Below are 23,250 nucleotides of genomic sequence, written 5' to 3'. Positions count from 1 at the left end.
GGATGCAGAAGGCAAGGAGAAACCACTGCATTAGATCCCTAAGCGATTTAAAACGCATAGCAACGTGGAATATAAGAACACTTTATGAAGCAGGAAAATTAACAACAGTCATGCTAGAAATGGAGAGATTAGACATACAAGTATTGGGCCTTTCAGAAGTCCGATGGCCAAAGTCTGGAAACTACACCAAGGATAATAATACTATTTTCTACTCAGGCAAAAGCACTGGAGAACACAGCCATGGTGTTGGTATTATTATCAACAATAATTTAAAAGAGTTTGTGACAAATTTCATTCCCTTTAACGAACGTATGATGCTACTTTAGCTAAAAGCCAAACCTTTAAACATAAATCCAATCCAAGTGTATGCTCCAACATCTGATAGCAATGATGCTGAGGTCAAAAAATTCTACGCTGACTTAGAACTGTTAACAAAAAACATAAAGAAGCAGGAGAAAAAAATAATTATGGGCGACTTTAATGCTAAAGTCGGTCGAGGAAAAACTGGAAGTATAGTAGGAAATTTTGGGTTAGGTAAAAGAAACGAAAGAGGAGACAGACTAGTCCAGTACTGACAGGAGAAAGAATTAGTCATAACAAATACATACTACGACCTACCCTTACGAAGATTATACACGTGGACTTCTCCAAAAGATAACACCAATAATATAATCAGAAACCAAATAGATTTTATAACGATTAACAAAAGGTTTCGTAATGGAGTACAAAGTGCAAAAACCTATCCAAGCGCAGACGCAGATATAGACCATAATCTATTACTAGGAAATGTCAACATTAAACTCAGAAAACCGGAGAAAAAAGTTAAAACCACCAAAATAAACATCAAAAACCTAAAAGACGACAACTGCCAACAGCATCTAAACGCAGAGATAAATAAATTAACTGAAGGAAGCGTTGAATGGGCAGATATGAAAAAAGCCATACTAAAAGCGGGAAAGGAAGTCTTAGGCGAAAAAGAGAAAACCACTAAAAAAGACTGGATGACACCGGAAATAGTTGAGCTAATAACTGAAAAAGGAAAATACAAAAATAAAGATGAAAATAAATATAAAACCATCAAGAATAAAATCAAATATAAAATCAGAAAGGCTAAGGAGGAATGGATGAACAAAGAATGCCAGGAATTGGAAGAACTCAGCAACAAACATGACACCTCAAACTTACATAAAAAAGTGAAAGAACTTACAGGCAACACCAGACAAAGAAGAACACTCATAACAAGAGATAATAATGGAGGAATATTGACTTGACATCAACACAGATAAGACCAAATTTATGATAGTATCAAGGAGTCCAATAAATAATGAACAACTAACTCTTGGTGGACAGCAAATAGAGAGAGTGACAAAATTTAAATATCTGGGAGCTTACATCAACAATTAGATCCAGACCAAGAGATCAGGGTACAAATAGAAATGGCAAGGGCAGCGTTCTTAAAATTCAAGAAATTGTTCTGTGACAAAAATCTGAATACTGCGCTGAGACTGAAGTTTGTTGAATATTACGTCTGGTCGCAACTATTGTACGGGGTAGAAACATGGACATTAAAAGCGCAAATAATTAAGAAGTTTGAAGCCTTTGAACTTTGGATATACAGGAGAATGTTGAGAATTCCATGGACTGCCACCAGGGTCACCAATGAGGAAGTACTGAGAAGGATGGGTCGAGAAAAAAAATTCTTGAGAACAATAAAAGTACGCAAGACTGCATACCTTGGACACATACTAAGAAATGATAAATATAGTCTTCTGCAGGTCATCATGAAGGGTAGAGTCGATGGCAAAAAGGGAATAGGTAGAAAGAGGAAGTCATGGCTGCGAAATATTCGAGACTGGACAAACATGACTGTAGACGAATTATTCCACGTTGCAAAAGACAGAGAAACTTTTTAAAATGTGGTCGCCAACCTCCGTTAATAGGGACGGCATATGCAGAAGAAGAAGAATTTATCTGAAGCAAAAATATTAATTAAGGCTTCGAAGAAAAATTGTAAGATGCTATACTTCACAACTTTATGTGTAGTTTCAGAATTCAGGATAAATAAGAATGTCCTTAGAAAGAAAAAAAATTGAATTTTTGAATGAAAACTTTATAGACCAGCTGTAACTAAGATCAAAAATATTACACTATTGATCCTGAACCTTCGAGAATATAGTCTGTAGTGGAATATAGATTTTCCACGATGCAGGCAATTTTCTTCTTTCGTATGGTTTGAATTTTTTGCATTTCAAGATTATTGCCATTCATCGAATCATAATTTCAACTAAAACTTCTTTGTTGTGCATTTACTTCACTGTACGATAGTTCATATTTTTTATTCATTTTCTTACATTTAGTACTTTGCTCAAAATTATCTTTCCTTCGATTGGTATACATTATTTCTATATGTGTGGAAATTCCAAATTTTTCCTAAATAACAAGTGTAAGTACCCCGAATATCAATATAACTTGAGTCATTATTATTCAGGTTTATAGATAAAGTGTTCTTTCGTAATTTCTATCTAAAGCTATCTATCTATTGGACCAAGAATGAAATAAATATAAATAATAATATCCTTTCTTCTAACGCATAAAATATATACTAACTGTTTCGGTGTAACATTCACACCTTTGAACCGACAAATCCAAACATTGACTTTATGATACAGAAAACGTCAATACCTACACTTGATACATACACTGAATACGTTTTAATCTCTTGACTTGTTTAGATAACATTTGACCTCTAAGTGGACCCCTTTTGATTATATTTAATTTTATTTATCAAGAATCCTATAAATGTTTAGTAAGATGGAAATTTTTTAATATACACTGATGTGCAAATATATGCCTAATATTTTAGGAAGTACCTCGGTATTTTTGGAAAAATCTAAATCAATTTTGATAATATTAAATTTTTAATCGTAGACATTATAAAAAAGGTCTTAAGACTTGTTTACATGAGTACAGTTGTGAGGAGAGTAGAGTAGCGAGTAGAGTCGACTCTACTCGCTACTCTACCAAAAATGGCTTGATACCGTTCACACGAGGAGAGTTACAAGTATAGTACTTATGCTAGTATACTGTGGAGTAGGTGTTTGTTTAGTATAAAATAAATTTAAGAAAAAGAAAATTGATTCAAAATTGAATGACGGTATTAGATTTTTGTTTTGATACAGTGCAGCAACAACCGTTGATACGTATTTCGACCTCCTTAAGTCTCTTCAGAACGGTATAGTCACTGCTCTGAACCAAAACAAAAATCTTTCCCGTCCTAGACAATAGTTATTAAAATAACTATATACGGACGTAACTACGCCATCTAAAAACAAAAAGAGAAATCAAACGATTTCTACTTAGCGAAACCGAATTCAAATCTTAACCACTGTGTTTCCTAAAATTTGCGAAACAAACAGCTGGATGAATTACTCGGCAAGGGAATCTAAAATTGCATTCCACAAGCCGTTCATCCTAGTCAAAATTCGTAGTGAATTCAGTTTCTCGTACTTCCAACGAAGTAAATAACAAAACAGAATGACGGTATTGACTATGATTTTACTTCGTTGGAAGTACGAGAAACTGAATTCACTACGAATTTTGACTAGGATGAACGGCTTGTGGAATGCAATTTTAGATTCCCTTGCCGAGTAATTCATCCAGCTGTTTGTTTCGCAAATTTTAGGAAACACAGTAGTTAAGATTTGAATTCGGTTTCGCTAAGTAGAAATCGTTTGATTTCTCTTTTTGATTCAAAATTGTTTAGCTACTGTTGCAAATGCATTTGTAACTGAGGTCGCTTTGTAACAAAGAAAAGAGTAGACGAGAGAGGGTGGCTTAAAAGAAGGAATACACACGGGGCCTCAGCTCTTTTATCTTGATAAGAATACATTTTTTATTTCTTTTTGTATTTTTTATTAACAAGTAATAAAAACCTGTAACTTGCCCGTGAGCCTTCAGTTTTCTTGTTTCTTTTTGCACCTTTCATGATTGCTTCCATAGGAGTGAACCATTTCACGTTCGGAACGTATACATCGGCTGAACCTGAACCCCATTTTTTTGATTTTTGTATTTTTAAACACTCTTGATTATAAGTGCACCTTATATTCTTAATTTTTTGCTTGAGTTCGTTTACTCCAAAGTCCCCTTTTGCCATTCTTTCGACGATTTCATCCTCCGCAGCTTGCCTCATACTTTTATTTCTGTAGTGTACACTACCTAAATTCCATAAACACTGGTATTCGCCATACATCTCTACAAGTTTTAAAGTGAAAGTGAAATGAAGTTCATCTTCGGTGAACTTCATTTTCACTATTTACACAAAACACAACTCCAGACGGAATGACAGCGTCCCTATGCACTCTCCTACCTACTCTACTCTACCAGAATTGACCGCGTTCCATGGGTAGAGTGCGCAGGCGAGTGGATATTTTGGCGGTGGTGGTGGTAGTAGAGTAGAGTTACTTTGCCACATGTTGCTAGTCACTCTACTCTACCACGTACTATGCACCCTACTTGCTACTCTACTGCGCTGAGCATGTTTACGGGTAGAGTTACTCTACCAAGTACGTCTAGATATAATCCAAGACATATAATTTTTACGAATTACAATAAAGCGTTTGTCATAGTTGAGCTATGGTTATACAGAAGGATCCTGAAGATACCGTGGACAGACAAAGTCACCAATAAAGAAGGACTACAGAGGATGAACACAGTCGCGGATTTAGTCAACATCGTGAAGGGCCGTAAGCTGCAGTATTTGGGACATATAATGAGAAATCAAGGCAGATATGAGCTACTCCAATGCATTTTGCAAGGTAAAATTGAAGGAAAAAGGGCTCCAGGGCGAAGGAGAATATGTGGATTGTTAACCTGAGAGCATGGTATAGAAAGACCTCAACACAGCTATTCCGTATAGCAACCAACAAAGTCATCATAGCCAGAATGATCGCCAACGTTCGGAACGAACAGGCACCCTAAGAAGAAGACGAAGTTTGTCATAGTGGTGTAGCATTTTTCTTTTACCCTGTATACGATTTTGATACACGTCGTTCAAATATCCGAAAGAGAGTGAATATTTGAATTGCATTTAAGAATCTTCGAACGGGTATAATCAAAATTTAGAACAGAATCAAATCATCTATTTGCATTGGAAAATGTCGCCAGCACAATATCAAGTTTTGTTAAGATTTGTCAGATGCCTCTGACAGATGCTTCTAAGCGGAATCCAATTGCCTTCTAGGTAGAAATAGACGCTCTCATGATTAAGATCCAAGGTTATGAGAGTTCTTGCAATACCAGGTTTAATTACTATGCTAAAAATCAATTTATAATGAAAATGTCTGTTTGGAATATGGAAATTAATATAATATTAATATAATAGTATATGAACAGTTAAATTTATGGTTTAGCTAGTAATAAATACAGCTTGTATATAACAACTTTGTATTTTTGATTTCTCTGCAAAAAAACCGGGTGTGGCAGTCCAGTGGGACTGCCGGTGGAAGTTACACTTCTATACACGCATTCGCGGTTATAAATTTATTTGCGAGTCAATCTGCACAATCATTACATATGTAATTCTATAGGTAAGACATAGCAGAAAGAGAAACAGAATTAATAACAACTTACTAACAATGAAAGATTGAATCAATATTTTGATGAAAATGTATATTTTTATTTTCATATATGTATGAAATGAGTTGAATGCAAAATTTTTTTACACATACTCTGCAGTAAAATTCATTGTTTATTTTGTTATCAATATAATAATACAATACAAATTAAACTGCAATATTCATAAGTATTTAAAAATGACAATAATATACATAAAAAAATACACTACAATACAGTGCAACATAATTCCATATAGAATAATACAATACAAATTAAAATGCAATATCCATAAGTATTTAAAAATGACAATAATGTAATAATATTATTAAAAAAGTCCTCCCCCACTGGGAATCGAACTCCGGTCTCCCGCGTGACAGGCGGGGATACTGACTACTACACTACCGAGGACATAACACAAATATATTTCAAAATTGACAGTTCTGGATCGTACAGTGATTTATTGAGATTATTATTTTGAAATACAAAAGAATAATATAATTATGAACATTTAATAAATAAAACAAAACATATGTATAATATTAATAAATATTTTATTATATGTATAATATTATGTGTATATATATCTTTATATAATATATATATATATATATATATATATATATATATATATATATAATATTAAATTATATATACAGAAGGAACATTTTTATATTCGAGAGAGGAAGAGAGAGAGAAAGTATATCCTCTGTCTCTCTCTTACTCATTATCTTACATATGTAATGGTTTCACAGATTCACTCCCATACAAATTTCCAACGTGGAGCGCGCGTATAGAAGTATAACTTCAATAATCTTTTCTCTTGGACCACCTATAAATAAATTCTAACAGGTTTGCTGAACAAACAGATAAGGTAAGTGTGATTGTTTTTTGTCCTTTTTCTATAAATGTAAATTGGTTTTTAAGTCAGTTTAAGCATATTTGTCATAATTAAACTAATCTTCTAACATAGGTATAACCTTATGAATTTTACTTGTCACTCAGAAAAAAAGGTAAGTGACGCCCTTTTTTTGTTTTATTTAATTCAACTTTTCTTTCTATGAAGCAGATTTATACCTCTTTCCGCTAATCTCGGCACTTTTGCAGCAAGACTCACAGCGCAAACAAAGCATCTCTGGTTCCCAATCCTTCGATAACCCATTTGTAGTTCGCTTAACTTTAATACTTGTCCCCTTACGCTGATAAATCAAAACGCATCACATCTTCTTGCTTCCGTTTTTTTAGGAATAGAAAGCCAAACCTCAGGAGAATATCCGGAATATACTTTGCAATAAACTCGAAATGCCTTAACAACATAAAACATATACTGTGCAGTTGAAATTACAGATTGTTAAATATTATCTTTAATGGAGTAAACTGGTGAACTAAAATGAAGATACACGTAAGCATGTCGAAGGATCTTAAGAATATTCTGAAATGATACAATAATTTGATTAGGAGGTGTCTCAAAGGGAGCAAGAACTAGGGAATCTCAAAGGGAGGAAAATTACAATATCTATTGATATTTTACATGCAGAGAAAAAATTAATTATTACAGTTGATTATGAAAGGAATGGAGTTGAAGCCTGAGCATTAAAATTAAATACCATGAGACTCCTAGAAGCCTTTGAAATGTGATTTTATCGCAGAATCCTCAGAATATTATGAACACAACACATTGCAAATCGAACAGTATTAAACACCATAAATAGAGAGTTAGAACTTATACCAACGATTAAGGAAAGAAAGACCTCGTACCTAGGCCACATATTCAGAAATGACAAATATAACCTGCTACGATTCATAATTGAAGAAAAGATAGAGAGCTGAAGAAGAATAGGTAGAAGAGACAGTCATGACTTTGCAATATCAGAACTTGAACGGGCATAAACGTTTAACAATTACTAAGTTCCTCAAAGAAATAAAATTCCAGTAGTTAGCTGTATACCGTGAATCACAACAGTTTTATTTAAAAATCCTTTATAAAAGGTATATAATTAAAAAGACCCGTTTTCGGACTAAAAAGTCCATCACCAGTGTATTATTACCAGGTGTACATGAGTCAAGTCACTAAATATCTGGGTAAAAACCCTTAAAAAGTTACAAATTTTTTTTTGTTACGTTATTGTTTAAAATAATGTTGTGATGTGAAAGTATTTAACATATACCCTGCATGGCAACGTAAGACTCCCAATAGGGGTTGTTGCTGACCCTCAGACCTTGTCTGAATAGGTTCTAGATGGCAACTGATCTATGTCAAATGCCCTTTTTCAACAAATTTTCTCACGGGAAAATTGAAAAAGCCGATTATGAGGACGGTATGCCGCCCGATTACATAATTTTCATGTCACAAAAGTCGGCGTACATAACAAATGACATTTTCCTTCTATGGCTAAGGAACCTTTTTGCACTGAGAAAGCCTAATTGAATATTCGTGTTCATTTTGGATGGATATAGCTCCCATTGCAGCAATGTGGATATATTAGAGTTTGCAAAGGAAGACAACATAGTTTTGTTCTGTCTACCCAGCTACACGACCCATTATCTGCAGCCACTAGACAGAGTATTTTTTAAAACTTTAAAATCTTATTATTACAATGCTTGTAATTCCTACAATCCAAATAAAAAACTTCGAGACTATTGTTTGGAGGGCTGCTTACAAAGGCATGGGTACAAGCAGCCAGGGCTTGAAATAACGGGCCTGCAAGGGATGCACTGCAGGCGGGCGCTCCTATTTGGGAGCGCCAAAATAAGCTTTTTTTCTGCTAGTGGTATACAAAATAGTAAAATAGAAGAATTATTTTTTTAAATTTCAATTCCAGTCATAATACGCTAATCTGTGTTTGTTATATACAACGCATAGAATTCCTACCATGTAATACTAAAATTTTTTGTTAAATATATTATGTTTCAAAAAAACAAAAAATCCTGCACATATTTTGTTTATTTCCTTCAAATTTCTTTTTGAAGTTGTTTAAAGGTTTTGTGTCAGCAGTTAGGAGCGTAAATGAATGATTTGTAGTAAAATAAACATTTTACATCAAATTTAGTTTACTAGGAGCTTTGTCAATTTAGTATTCTATGTGTTAGTAATACAGAATAGTTGTCAGCTTACTGTGCAGTTTAAAAGAATATTATCTAGTGTTGCATTCAATTAACATAAAACGATTGCCAAAAGATTAATTATATATTATTAAATTAAAAAAAAAACCGAAGGGTGCCTATGCTAGTTTTGCAGGCGGGCACCTTATACTCTAACACCGGGACTACAAGCAGCTGCGACAAAAAGGCAATATACGGATTCAGAAGCACAGGAATCATCCCGTTTAATCCTAATGATATCCCCGAATATGCCTTTTTAACAGCTTATTCACATCAAGGAAAAACAACGAGCGACGTGAAAATAGACCTACTTCACCCCAACCAAGTCAATCGCGCTGGCAGGAAACCACGAATTCCTCAGAAAAACCAACAGCAGAAGTGGATAAAGATCGGAACATGAACGCAGGAAAACTACATTTCAACTGGGCTGTGCAGAAAATCTACAGGAAATCATGTATTCTTTCAATTCAATCCCTGTGAGACTGCTGGATCGTATTTCGCCGATACCTATCCTAGATAAAGTTAGATTTGCAAGGAAGAATTCTTAAGTTCTAGTTAAGATTTTGAATTCTCCAGAAAACATCGCCAACCTACGAAACAGGACTCGACAAAAAAAAACAATTAAGTCATTGAAGAGTGGATCAAATGCTGAAAGGAAGGCTAAAATAATTGTATATTCACTTGCAACACGATGATGACGACGTGGACGATAAAGATTGTTGATGTGGAGTAGATCAAATGTATTAGCTGCCAACCTTGGCTGCACGAAGACTGTTCAAAATATGAATCCATGTGTGATAATGTGGTAAAAAGCAGAAGTAAAATCACAATTTCACCCCAAGTGCGTTCGGTGCCTTCGCCATTTCACCCTTACGCGTAAATGAAATGGTGAATTTAATAAAAATAAATATTGTTTTTTTTTTTTCAAACATTTGTAATGTTTTAAAGAAACTATGACACTGTTAAGTTGTTGCCAATAGGTTTTATGAAAGAAGTGTATTTTTGAAGTTATACTTCTATACGCGCGCTCCACGTTGGAACTTTGTATGGGAGTGAATCTGTGAAACCATTACATATGTAAGATAATGAGTAAGAGAGAGACAGAAGAAAAATATTTATTAATATTATTATTTATGTGATATGTTTTGTATTATTTATTAAATGTTCATAATTATATTATTCTTTTGTATTTCAAAATAATAATCTCAATAAATCACTGTATGATCCAGAACTGTTAATTTTGAAATACATTTGTGTTATGTCCTCGGTAGTGTAGTAGTCAGTATCCCCGCCCGTCACGCGGGAGACCGGGGTTCGATTCCCAGTCGGGGAGGACTTTTTTATTAATATTATTACATTATTGTCATTTTTAAATACTTATGGATATTGCATTTTAATTTGTATTGTATTATTATATATGGAATTATGTTGCACTGTATTGTAGTGTATTTTTTTATGTATATTATTGTCATTTTTAAATACTTATGAATATTGCAGTTTAATTTGTATTGTATTATTATATTAATAACAAAATAAACAATGAATTTTACTGCAGAGTATGTGTAAAAAAATTTTGCATTCAACTCCTTTCATACATTATATGAAAATAAAAATATACATTTTCATCAAAATATTGATTCAATCCTTCATTGTTAGTAAGTTGTTATTAATTCTGTTTCTCTTTCTGCTATGTCTTACCTATAGAATTACATATGTAATGATTGTGCAGATTGACTCCCAAATAAATTTGTAACGGCGAATGCGTGTATAGAAGTGTAACTTCCACCGGCAGTCCCACTGGACTGCCACACCCGTTTTTTTTATTTCGTTTAAATACACAATTTCTTGTCTTCTACACGGCTTAATTTTTTTGTTCACTATATCACCCTGATTTACCATACATATTCGTCTTTTTTTATATGATGTGTTATATTCGTTATTAAGCGTTATCTATTGTGCCAAGTATATTATTGTATTTATTAACTTATTCTGTCATATTTATCTTATTTTGATCATGGCTTATATCATAGAATCCGTTTTACTGAGGTGTCTAGAAAGGTTTTTTAGGTTTTAGTTAAATATGTCTGTATTAGCTACCAGAGGCAGAACAATAATATAAGCCGGGCAGAATACAAATAAAAGTCATTTGTTAAACAGATGACACAATCCTGATCTCCTGATTACAAATATTATCTACAACGAATAGAAAAAATATTCATAAAAGCGGCTGAGAAATGTGGAAATATTTACATACGAAATCTACTGTTAGCAAGAGAACCCAAACGAAGCAAAATTGTAATTAACGAAGAAATAAGCGAACAAGTCTCGAATTTGTAGTATCTGGGAGTTGAAATATTCAACTATGGAAATTCTATAGTGTAAGAAAAAAAGCAAATAATGCAGCTTATATATCAGGATGTCTAACGATGTTATCTTGAAGAATAAAGAAATAAGATTAGATTAAAAAGTATCTACGTTAATATAAGTCATCTGGAAGACTAGTAATGCGATAGAAACGACAGTAGATACAGCAGAGAGAAAGGCAATGCTTAGAACGTCAGAAATGATAATCAAGATTAATTTCAGGAGCAACATTAAGAGACAGAATACCAAATACGGAAATTAGAGATCATTGTAAAATACAAGACATTGTACGATAAAAAAGACTGGAAAAATGGAAATTGAACCAGCGTGTTACTCGAATGTAAGATGATCGAATGTGCGAAAATGGATTGTGAGAGACTAGATCGAACAGCAAAAGATTTAAAAACAACAGGCACCAGAATGTATGCACGGACGTATGCAAGTAAAACATAGACGATGACAAAACAAAATGAGAACCGATTAAAAGTCGCAGAAAGAAGAATTCTTAGAGGAATATATGGACCAGTGAAGGATAACACCACACAGCAATACAGAGTGAGAAATTAAACGAGAATTGGGAGAATTATATAAACAATGAAATATAGAAAAATAATAAAGACAGAAAAATTAAAATGGGTTGGCCATGTCAAGAGATAAGCGTATCGTAAAGCTGGTCTGGGAAGAGAATCCGTAAGGAAAGCGACCGCTAAGGAGACCAAGGATGCGGTGGACACATAATATTGCAGCAGATGTGCGCGATGTAAACGTGATGGAAGCTGGTAACGTCGGTCTACATCTTGACCTCAGCTAAACCTTGTTGGCGGAGTGTCTTTTCAACAATTTCTGCGTTTATTATTACCTGAGTAAACATCTCTTCCAATTACGAAGAGCAGTTGGAACGCCTTTTAGTGTGTGAATAAACACGAAGCCTTGTTGGCTACGACATTATTCAAACCAACAAGGCGTATAGGAACAGGTGTTGTTAACTGTTGGTCCATCTTTCGTCGAGGTGAAGAAAAGTCAGGCAACGAACTTATAATCACCTCACGAAAGTCAGCTAACAGCTCGGAGAGAACGCTCCTTGTCCGGAGAGGCAATATAATTCGAAAAAGGGAAAGACAGGTTGTCTTATAGCTATTTCAGATCGTGTCGAAGTGACACAGCGTTTCATTAGACCACCGACGGTTAGGAGTAAATAAAAGTCCCAGGTGGCCTTAGAATTACTCCTCAATCGGTGACCGAGCTGAAGTAGCACTTCGACGCTAAAACATTTCGACGGAAATAATCAAAGTCCTTACGGGACTTAAGATTGTTTTCATGAGAGGCGGCGGTACGGAGTAAAGGGCCAGCGAACAGTCAACACTCCGCCGGTATTCGTATACACCTCGGGAACGAAGCGTGAAGGGCCGGCATCTCTGTGAGATCCAAGGCATCCACCGTGCTCAGAATACTAAATAAATTATACATGTAAGACAAATATATTATTCACGTACGAAAATTCGAACTGCCTAAAGTATTCTACATGAAACAAGTGCATATGAACTCCGCGAGGAAGAGGATGGAAGCGAAAAACCTTTGCTCCACCTCCAGAGCGGCGGTCGAGATGCATCCAGAATCTCTGAATACCTCGGAGGATGCTCCGACCGTACGACAGTTGTAGTCCTAGAGAGGAGAAGAAATAGCTGGCAGTCAACGCCACAAATAAGATTATAGATTTAAGATCAAGACAATAACAAACTTAAGGCCTAATATAAAAGGAGAAGCTAATTACTGTTACCGATACTTTATTGTTTATATAATTTATTACAGATTATCTGCCGATGTAGTTTCTTGAAAACATTCTCTAACTACTTATTAAATATTTTTGTATTAAATAATAAATTGGATATTTCGATATTATAATTGACTGAGCCCGATAATTACATACATATAACATCAGGCAGGCTTCACCAGATATGTAATTGCTTTCGTCAACTTTTAATACTTAATTGCGCTAAACATTGTCGGATGTTAGTTAGGATTCTCTAGATTTTGTTTACGCAGATTAATAAGATTATGTGTGTGTGTGTGTGTGTTTTGTTTTATGGCACTGGAACTAAGCCAATTAGCCAGAACAAATGTGTGAAAGTTATAAGGAAAATGCTTCAGTTAAGTATTAATTTTCACTTAATGCGTATCTAATATTATCTTATATTTAATGAACAACACATATTATTATACATAATACTCAATATTATATTATTGATTATCCTTATAATGTAACTATTTTTTTTTTAACTATATTGTTTGGTTTTTGATTTATTATTTGTTTTTTTTTTTTTGCCGCTAATTTGCCGATACAAAAGAGTGGGATTTATGTTAGTGTGCTTATAATTTAAATTTACATTTAACTGTATGTACATAAATAACCTCATATACTCGTATATCTTCAGTTGCAAGTAAGCTCGATAAGTTAAAAGGTGTGTCTATTTTTAATTTATATAGATTACTAAGTAGTGTAGAGATCTCTTGTTGAATAGAAGGGCATTCTAACATAATATGTTCTAAACTACCATGTTTTCCGCATTCGCAATAATCTTCGTTATGGATACCTAAACGGTGTTTATATTCCGGATACATTGCATGGTTACTTCTGATTCGTGAAATTGTTTTTATAAAATTTCTATTTTGTACATTAAAAAACCATGGTTTTATGTTTAGTTTTGGAAGCAACAATTTAAACTTTTTCCCAGAGTTGGATTTTTCGTATTTTTCTTGCCATTTAGTTTTCATGGTTATTTTCATTTGGCTTACATGATCGTTCAAAGGTAACTTCATGTTAATCATCTCCCCTTCTGTAGTAGCCCTTTTTGCTAATCTATCTGCTATCTCATTATATTCTATCCCACAATGACTTTTTACCCAAGATAATGTAATTATCTTTTCATTTTTTTTCAATTTTGTAAGTACTTCATATACATCTTTAATTAAATCGTCATACTGGTCGGTTATGTTAATATTTTTTATCTTTTCTAATGCACTTCTGCAGTCAGAGAATATTACTATATTAGTGCCGGATAGGGATTGAGCATAGATTAGTGCATTTTTAATTCCGACTATCTCTGCAGTGAATATTGACGATCCCTTAGGCAGTTTCTACAGTCGCTTTATTTTTTTATTAACATGATAAAGAGCCAAACCGGTATTTCCATTAATTACAGAACCGTCAGTAAAGATGTAATCATGATTTTCCCATTTATGATGAATTTTATTAAGAAAATATTTATTTAGTAATTTTTCTGGGAGTCTAGGGTAGTCATCGATTAAATGGAATACAGGGCGAATATCGTAGTGTTTAAAAGACGTTAAGTTGTTAATAGTTAATATATTGTCCTTAATTTCTGGGTAGTTATAATAACTTTCGATCAATAGAGGAGTTTTTTTATTTTTCCAATATCGATTTGTTAAAACCTCGATAGTTAACTGATGAATTGTGTGTGTAAGATTGTCATTTTTTGCGTATATCTTAAATAAGTTTTTATTACTTAAGAATTGTCTCCTTAACTGAAGTGGAGGTATGCAAATTAATAAGATTAATAAGGTAATAAAACTTATTTCTTTTCTAATTAAATATAATAATAGTGTTATTATTATTAACCTGCGTAAACAAGTTATATGCCCAGCTGCAGAAATTTAGAAAAGATTTTTTAAGTTTGTATTTTAAACAACGTAAAATTTGTTCTGCTTAAAGTGTAGTTTGCAGGAAAAATTGTATTCACAATTTTTGCACCTGTGTTATTAAGTTATGGCTTCGTCTAGCAATCAATTTTTTATGGCTAATGTAAAACAATTTAATGGAGCCGGTTTTGATTCGTGGAAATTTCGATTGGAAGGAACATTGGAACGACATGGTGTTCTTGATGTCATTTCTCAAGAGAAACCTGCTAGCACCGACGATAAGTACAAAGACTGTTAAAAGTGATTCAACTGCAAAGTCGATTATTGTTCAGTTAGTTGGTGATAATGTTTTGGACATAATTATAACCCAAGAAACTTCGATGGGAATGATGGAAGCTCTTAAAGCTGTTTGCGAAAAGACAGGACTTCGGTCTCGAGTACAAATCAAGAAAAAGTTGCGCAACTTAATACTTAAAACTTAAAGAAGACTACAAACTTGGGTGAGTTTTCTGTGGACATTGACAAAACCTTAAGAGAATTAAATGATGGCAGGAGGTAAAATAGATGATAGTAAAAAGATCACTACACTTTTATCAGCAATGTATGACATATTTAGCTCCATTGTAACAGTTGTAACATCCATTAATATTTTATTTTGTTTTGATCCATCCAAAGTAACTGTAGATTTTGTGAAAAATAGTTTATTGGCAGAAGATGATCGTTTAAAAACAAAGGAAGATAAATATAAAGGTAAGAGCAAACATACTTTTAAAGTTCGTTGTTATCATTGTCATGAAATGGAGCATATGTATGTCGCTCGAAATGTCCAAAAAGATTGTCTAAAAATCATGAAACTGCTAATATGACTAATGTTGAAAATCAAGAAATTGCATTTCTTGGTAGTCACACAAAACAGGAAGTTGCAGTCAGCTGTGATTCAAATGTAATAAATAGTGTACATCTGGTGTACCATTGTTCGTGATAAATCTGAGTTGTGGCACAAGCGGATGGGACACTCTTGTAGATTTCCTGTAAGTCAGTATCTGAGATATATGCTTGAAAGGTAAGCAGACACGTGCTCCATTTTTAACGAGCATCCCAAGTGATAGGAAGCTCGACGCTTACTTCAATATGTGTCCACAGATGTGTGTGGAAAAATTAGCCCTTCTACTCATGATGGTAAAAATTATTATGTTTCATTCATTGATAATTACAGTTGTTTTGGAGTGTTATACCTTATTAAAGAAAAGAATGAAGTGGAAACATGCTTTAGGAATTTTGTAGCCATAACTGAATCAAAATCCAACCTGAATATACAGTATTTGGGATGTACTGATTTTAAAGTCCCTTATAAGGAGGTACTTGGTAGCTTGATGTATTTGATGCTTGGCACTAGGCCAGATTTATGTTTTACAGTTTCATTTTTTGGAAGATTTCAAAGTAATTTTAATAGTAATCATTGGAAGCATCTTAAAAATGTAATTCGTTATTTGAGCTATACTAATGAGTTGGGATTAATATACAATAAATTTACTAAAAATGATCAAGTTTCTGTTCATGCATACGCTGACTCAGATTTTGCGAGCGATGCTAACGACAGAAAGAGTGTTTCTGGATATGTTATTCTTTGTAATAATAAAATTGTAAACGGGTGTTCTAAAAAGCAATCTGTAGTTGCTCTTAGTAGCAGTAAAGCGAATATTTGGCTCTGTCTGCGTGTATGACTGAGTGTTTGCTTTTAGGTTAAATTTTAAAAGAAATGTTTGATTTTCAATATCCTACTAAAGTTTTTGAGGACAAACAAGGTTGCATAAAAATGGCTCAAACTTATGAGACCAAACGCTCAAAACATATTGATGTAAATCATCATTTCGTAAAAGATATGGTAAATAAAGGAAATTTTTCTGTAAACAGTTAGCTGATATTATGAACAAGCATTGCCTGTTACTCAATTTAAATTATTGAGAAATTGTTTAAAGGTTTCTAAAACTAATGTTTAATTTTACAGTTTATTAGTTATTGTAATTTTGTTTGCAGTTTGTACTTAATTCATTTGTACTTTTGTAGAATTGAGAGGGAGTGCTGCTGTACAATTCAGTACAATTATTATATGTATGTTGGCAACACGTTTTATTTTTATTGATGTCTGACGATTTACTTGTCACTTGTCACTGGTCTCTGTACACTTTACAGTTGTACTTGTAAAACAAAAGAACTTATTTCTTTTCTAATTAAATATAATAATAGTGTGCTGCGTTAACCTGCGTAAATAGATTTGGCTTTCAATAGTAGGATATTGACTATGGTAATCGTACATCTGATACAGTTAACTTACCTACAAATTCTGCAAAATGGTTCGCTATATCGACTGACTGGTAGTTTAAAGCTGCATATTCGTAATCTATAAACGTAACCTTATTTTTTTCTTTGTTGTAAATGACATTACCCAATAAAAGGTCATTATGGGCAAACACTATAGGACTGTCTAAATTTTCTATAACTTCTTTCATTTTATACATTTCCTCTTCTATTTTCGATTTGGGAATTACATTTTTTACATACCTAAAAAATTTTAGAATTGAATGAGTCGTTTAAAAATATAAGTTCACTATAAAGAAAATGATTATTTAACAAAGTAAAAAGTAATCATGAACGTCATCGCCAGTGGTAGTGTATAACACTTATAAATATCTCTTAGGTGCTTTGCTTTTCCAAATAGTTTTCTTTATAATCTTCGGGTTTTGATCCACTTGTTTCATGTACCCAAGTTCTGATTTTTCCTTTGATTTTTTTCCTATTGCTAACTGCTTACTGCTTTTAGTGTTCCTTGAATTTTTATATAAAAGGTTTAAGTCGATAATCGAGAAATATAGCATACATGTTTTAATTTTTACATTAAATAAATCAGCATACTTTTAAAATTGTTTATCTGGTTATACTTTCTCGTTGTTAGTAATATAAATTTTATTGATTATTATAATACACACATTAGTATTAAGTGGTTTTTATTTGTTACATTATTTTTCAGACTTAGTTTTACTACTTTAAAGTGATAATTCAGGACCAAAAATAAAAAAAAAATTAGTTGTGATACACTTCTCCAAGAAATTAACGCACCACTTCAATACATCAATTTTATTTGTAAACAGGCCAAGAATAAAAAATAAAACTTCACCAGATTTATTATACATTTTATTAGTAATTATAACAATTTGTCTAATCATCAGAAAATGATGAAATACAAGAGAAAAAAAAAATAAAACGGAAAATTCTAAAAAAATAATGATAAGAAAAGTAAACTAAAATATGAAAAAAGTCTTAATAACGAGTGTTTTCACCTCTACTACGTACAACAGTCCCACATCGTTGGCCCATACTTCAAATTAATTGCCGTATTTCATTTTGGTCTAGTTCTCTCCAAATCTGGATCAACCTCTCTCCCACTTCCTGTAAGTTGTTTGGTTGGATCGGTGTCGTTCTTAATCGCCTACCCAGAATATCCCAGATATTTTCAATTGGATTTAAATCCGGACTATGTGCTGGCCATTCCATAGTGTTAATTTCTACCTCTTCTAGATAATTTCTGACGATCTGTGCAGCGTGAGGTTTGGCATTATCTTGCATTATTAAGAAATTTTCACCGATATAAGGAGCGAATGGTACATGTTGCTCCAAGATCTCCAATATGTACCTTTCAGCTGTAATAGTTCCATTTTGTATGACCACTAGGTCCGTACGTGCGGTCAAAGAAATACCACCCCACACTATAACGGATCCTCCACCAATAAATGTGGTGTGTGAGAAGTTACACTGAGCATATCGTTCGTTGAGTCATCGCAACACACGAACACGTCTGTCGTTATTGTACAAACAAAATCGGAATTCATCAGTAAATAGCACTCGTTCCCAGTCAGCCTCTAACCAATTAACGTGTTCTCTGGCAAAATGTATTCTCCCCCTTCGATGCTCTGCAGTTAATAGAGGACCTCGGGCGGCAATCCTAGATGTTAAGTTGTATTCCCTAAGTCGATGGCGAACAGTTTCAGTACTAATTTGTAATTTGTATAGCATGCACGTCTTGAAGCTGAATTTGTAGACTTCGATGTGTTACAAAACGTTGTCGAAGAGCAGAAATTCTTAAAAATCGATCTTGAATAGGGGTAGTTACCCGGTTTCGTCCTTGCCCTGGTCTGCGACTATGATCCCCTGTTTCGAGGAATCTTTGTAACACCCATGAGACGGATGTGTGGGACACATTAAACCGACGACCAATTCTTCGGTAACTCCAACCTTCTTCCGACAGTATCACTGCTTGGGCACATTCATTTCGGATTAAATTACGTGATTGACGCTCCATAATAAACACAATTAATAATAATCAACAATTAAACAGTAGCCGAATAAAATTCGTGAACACTTGGAAATTAGTGTATTTATAGAATTAGCACATTTTTTACTTCTTTTTGTTTTGTTTATACGTTTGTATATATACAAGGGGCTTGCAAAATATAACATTACAATGGAAATTTTTATTAACGCTAATAAAATATTTTAATATTTCAAAGTGGTGTGTTAATTTCTTGGATAAGTGTATTAACAAAAATTTATATGCTAAAAAATATGTGAAATATATTTAAAAAGGAGTCTTAAAAAAAGTATGGGAAATGCGTTTTTGTCTACATAAAGTGATGATAAATTTTACTAAAAACCTAAATGTTTGTGTGACGAATTGTACCGTTACAAATTGATGGCGTTATAAATTGTCCGTTAGGATTTTCAGTAGTTAAAAAGAGTACAGGAGTTACAAAGCGTTACGAGTTGTAATGGAACCTAATTTTAAGACCAACTGTTGTTATAAATCTATTATGGTGGCGACTTGCCGACACTAGAAGTCCAGCCGAACGTCATCCAAGATGTAAGCGCGCTACAACTGCAGCTCAATACCGCTTTTTAGTGTAAACCGTTAGAAGAAAACCAACAATTACAGCACTTAAATTGGTTAGCGACTTGCAAAGAGCACACCAGGTAACCATAGGCCGTAATACTGTAAGAAAGTGTCTCGATGAAGCCAATCTCCACAGTGGAAGGCCATTGAGATGTCCACCTATCTCCAGAGGCAATCGCGCTCAAGAATATCAAAACTGGAATGCAAATGATTGGGCTACAGTTTTATTCTACGATGAATCTAGATTTGGATTTCATCCAGATTCTCGTCGAGTAAGAGTTTCGAGACGATCGCGAAATTTAGAATGCTTAAGACGTTCCCAGGAAATTTACACATACAGAGGTGGTACAGTAATGGTATGGGGTTAAATAATAATAGCTGGCAGAACGGATCTCGTTTTTCCAGACCTTTTTCTTAAAGCTCAGCAGTACCTCGACACAATTCTTCAATCTATCGTTCGTCCGTTTCCTGGCGCTGTTGGTCAAAACTTCCACCTCATGCATGATAATGCTCGTCCGACTAGTATGCATGTCGCACGACTAGTAACAGATTGGCTTGCCAATGAAAGTGTTGATGTGTAACCATGGCCAGCACAATCCACTGACCTGAATCCCATCGAACATGTACGAAACATGCTTCAACGAAGACTTACTTCACATATGGGTAACATATACACGCTGTTTCGATTCCTAGAGCGTCTGATAGAAGAATGTGCAAACTTACCTCAACAGGATATCGAGAATCTCTTTTTGTCGTTTAACAACTTCACGTATATCTACTTTTTTGTTTCGCTTAAACCCGAGAAAATATGATGAAATTGTAATAAAACAAGTAAAAGCAGTTTTATTTTCCCATAAAAACAGTTAGATATACTGATATATACCACATACACCCAGATCAACTTTTATTAGTTGTATATGAAGTGTTTTTTTTTTGTATTAATCTTACCTTTTATGTTTTTCAGGATCCGAAAATGTGTCTGGTATTAAATCTAAAAATTGCCTAATCTTATCCCAAAGGAATGTTTTTGAAGGTCCATTGTTGGGATTTACTCTATGTAGAAGTGCCAGCTGTTTAGCTACTAAGGTGTATATTGTCGGTTCTCTAACAGATTCACTAGTTAACGTACAACCAGGTAGATATCTATAAGCCAGACCATTTTTGAATGTTGCGTAGAGATTTGGTGCCAATCCTGCCTTGTGAAGGAGAATAATGTTTCTGGAATTAAAAATAAAATAATGAAAAAAATGTTTGGTAATGTTGATTGGTTGATTAAAGTAGATTTTTTGCAACTGTAACCAATTTTATTATTGCTTTATGGATATTATTTTACGAAAGTGTGAACGGGACATTACTGGCAGGTGACAGTATCAGCCGTCGAGCATGAATACTTTTTATTTAGGAGACGACAGGCACTTGAAATCAAAGAGTTTAAGTGAGCAGTAAATACGAATTGACATCTATTGATAACACTGGGAAACAATTTGAAAAAAAATTCTGTTGACTTTGATTTTTGAACTGTTTTATAGGTATTAATAGGAAGCACTATTGCTCTCCTATTGGCTGACACTAACCTTCGCTGATAGATTTGGGATTTGTGTTGATTTGATCAGCAAGAGTAGAATAATTTAGTACGAGAACCAAAAAGGCTTCAGAGGTCTTAGCATCAAGACTGCGTGAGACAAACTTAATTGAAAAGTTGGCTAAGGTATCCTATTTTCGATCAAGATAAAGTATTTTCAAAATGATGGTAGATTTGTCTATTGCCATACCTTATTTGGTTTAGTTGCATTAGGCCATTCGGTCCATTTAAGTGAAAAATATAAAAACATAAAGAGAGTTATTGATCTGTTGCAATATTACATGTACCAATGGATCATTTGTGTCGATCTTAAACTGTTCCTGCTTTTTTGTATATGTTGGACAGCAGAATTCGTGAGGAACATCAGGTTAAGGCGATTGCAGTTATTTTTGGATTCAGATGCCAAAAGTTAGTTGAAAACAAGTCTTGGAGCGCGTGATATTGCAAGCTTCCCTTTCGCTTTATCATCTTTCTCTATCTGAATACATGTGCTTCCACCTCGAAACAGAGTGGTGTTTCAAGTCATCCACCCACCTCATTTGGAATCTTCCTTGTTTTCTTTTAGGCTCTCCAAGTCAGCCTTTAGTCCATCTTCCATCTTTTTGTCTAATAGTATAACCGGCAAATTTCCACTTTAGTTTTACTATTTGGCTGAAAGTATCTTTACCTTTTGTGACATTTCTTATCCAGGTATTTTTCCTTTTATCTGACAGTCATATGTTGATCACTTGTCTTTCATTTCTTTTTGTGTCTTCGCTATTTCATCCCTATTAGTATTTGTAGATGAGCAAGTTTGACATCCATATGTAAGGATGGTTAGATAGCACTGATTGAATAATTTATGTAACTTAATTTACCAAACGAAGCCCATGCCAATCTCGTTCGTGTCTTTATTTCTATAGTTTAGTTGTCTTTATTTAATTTTATTAGCTGTCCCAAATATATGTATCCATTAACTTTCAGTTAGTTATTCCATAGTAAATCATGAGGAAAAAATCAGAAAAAAACCTCATAATACGATCCCGACATGGTAAGTATTTGGTGTTACATTTAATTTACACTCAATAAACACCAAATTCTGATTTTATACGATTGTTATTTAAAAAACATAAATGATGTAGTATTCTCGATATGTTACTGACTTATTAATAGCGGTATTTTCTTTTTATTAACTTCTTTTTTTAATATGGGTAGCTAGATCCTGCTGCCGAGGAATTTGCGACATAATTGGTCTTATTTAGCATAATTAGAGCCGCTTCTTTGATTTTTCTCTTTTTACCATCTATTACATTTAGGACTATATTTGAATCATAATAGTAATTACTGAAAAATGCCACAATAAAATAGCTTCAGAACAATATTAAGATCATATGTACTGAAGCCTTTTCTGAACCCTGCTTGATCTTTGGTTTGGTAGCTGTCTTTAGAAGTTGGTCTGTTGGTTATTATTTTAGTTGTCAGTTTATACATAACAGGAAGTAGAATAGTCGGTCTATAATTTTTTAGCTCTTTTGTCTCCTTTTTTGAGTAATGACAAAGTGATTACTTACAGTTACTGGATATGTTTCCTATGCTTAAAATTTTGTTCATAAAGATATGCAAAACTTCTCTTGTAATTCTCCCATATTTTTAATCATTTCGACTCTCTCCAGCTCCCTCTTCGATAAAACCATCTCTCCTTTGTGATTTATTATTCTTCATTTCTCTACGTGCTTTTTTTCTTTCTGAGTTTCTAATCTCTGGTTATAACTCAGAGCTTATATTTGTTATTTAAATTTTTAATTTTTAAAGAATCTCTTGTGTTGGAGATTGTTTTTCTTAATAAAGATCTATGTAAAACTGTTTTTATATTGCTCTAATATCATTTATGTCATTTGTTTCTTCTTCATTGATGTTTGTAATGGAATTTATTTGTATTTTCCCAATTTTGGTCGGAGACACTTCATATTTTTGTTTTGTTGAATTATTCTTTCTAGTTGTTCTTCTTCTT

General features: G+C 33.5%; 1 protein-coding gene across 3 annotated transcripts in view; it reads right to left on the bottom strand.

Moving 5' to 3' along the window:
* eas (ethanolamine kinase 1) overlaps positions 1–23,250 on the bottom strand; it is a 129,302-nt gene that overhangs the window by 10,913 nt on the left and 95,139 nt on the right. For all 3 annotated transcript variants that reach the window (XM_072534571.1, XM_072534570.1, XM_072534569.1), the window contains exons 4-5: positions 20,627–20,896; positions 17,069–17,295 (exon numbers count right to left, since the gene is read on the bottom strand). In XM_072534571.1, coding sequence (XP_072390672.1) covers positions 17,069–17,295; positions 20,627–20,896 — 497 coding nt within the window. The remainder of the gene's footprint in view (positions 1–17,068; positions 17,296–20,626; positions 20,897–23,250) is intronic.

This window comes from Diabrotica undecimpunctata, chromosome 6 (assembly GCF_040954645.1).
Source record: "Diabrotica undecimpunctata isolate CICGRU chromosome 6, icDiaUnde3, whole genome shotgun sequence".
NCBI classification, from domain to species: domain Eukaryota; kingdom Metazoa; phylum Arthropoda; class Insecta; order Coleoptera; family Chrysomelidae; genus Diabrotica; species Diabrotica undecimpunctata.
This window is presented reverse-complemented; position numbering and strand designations above follow the sequence as displayed.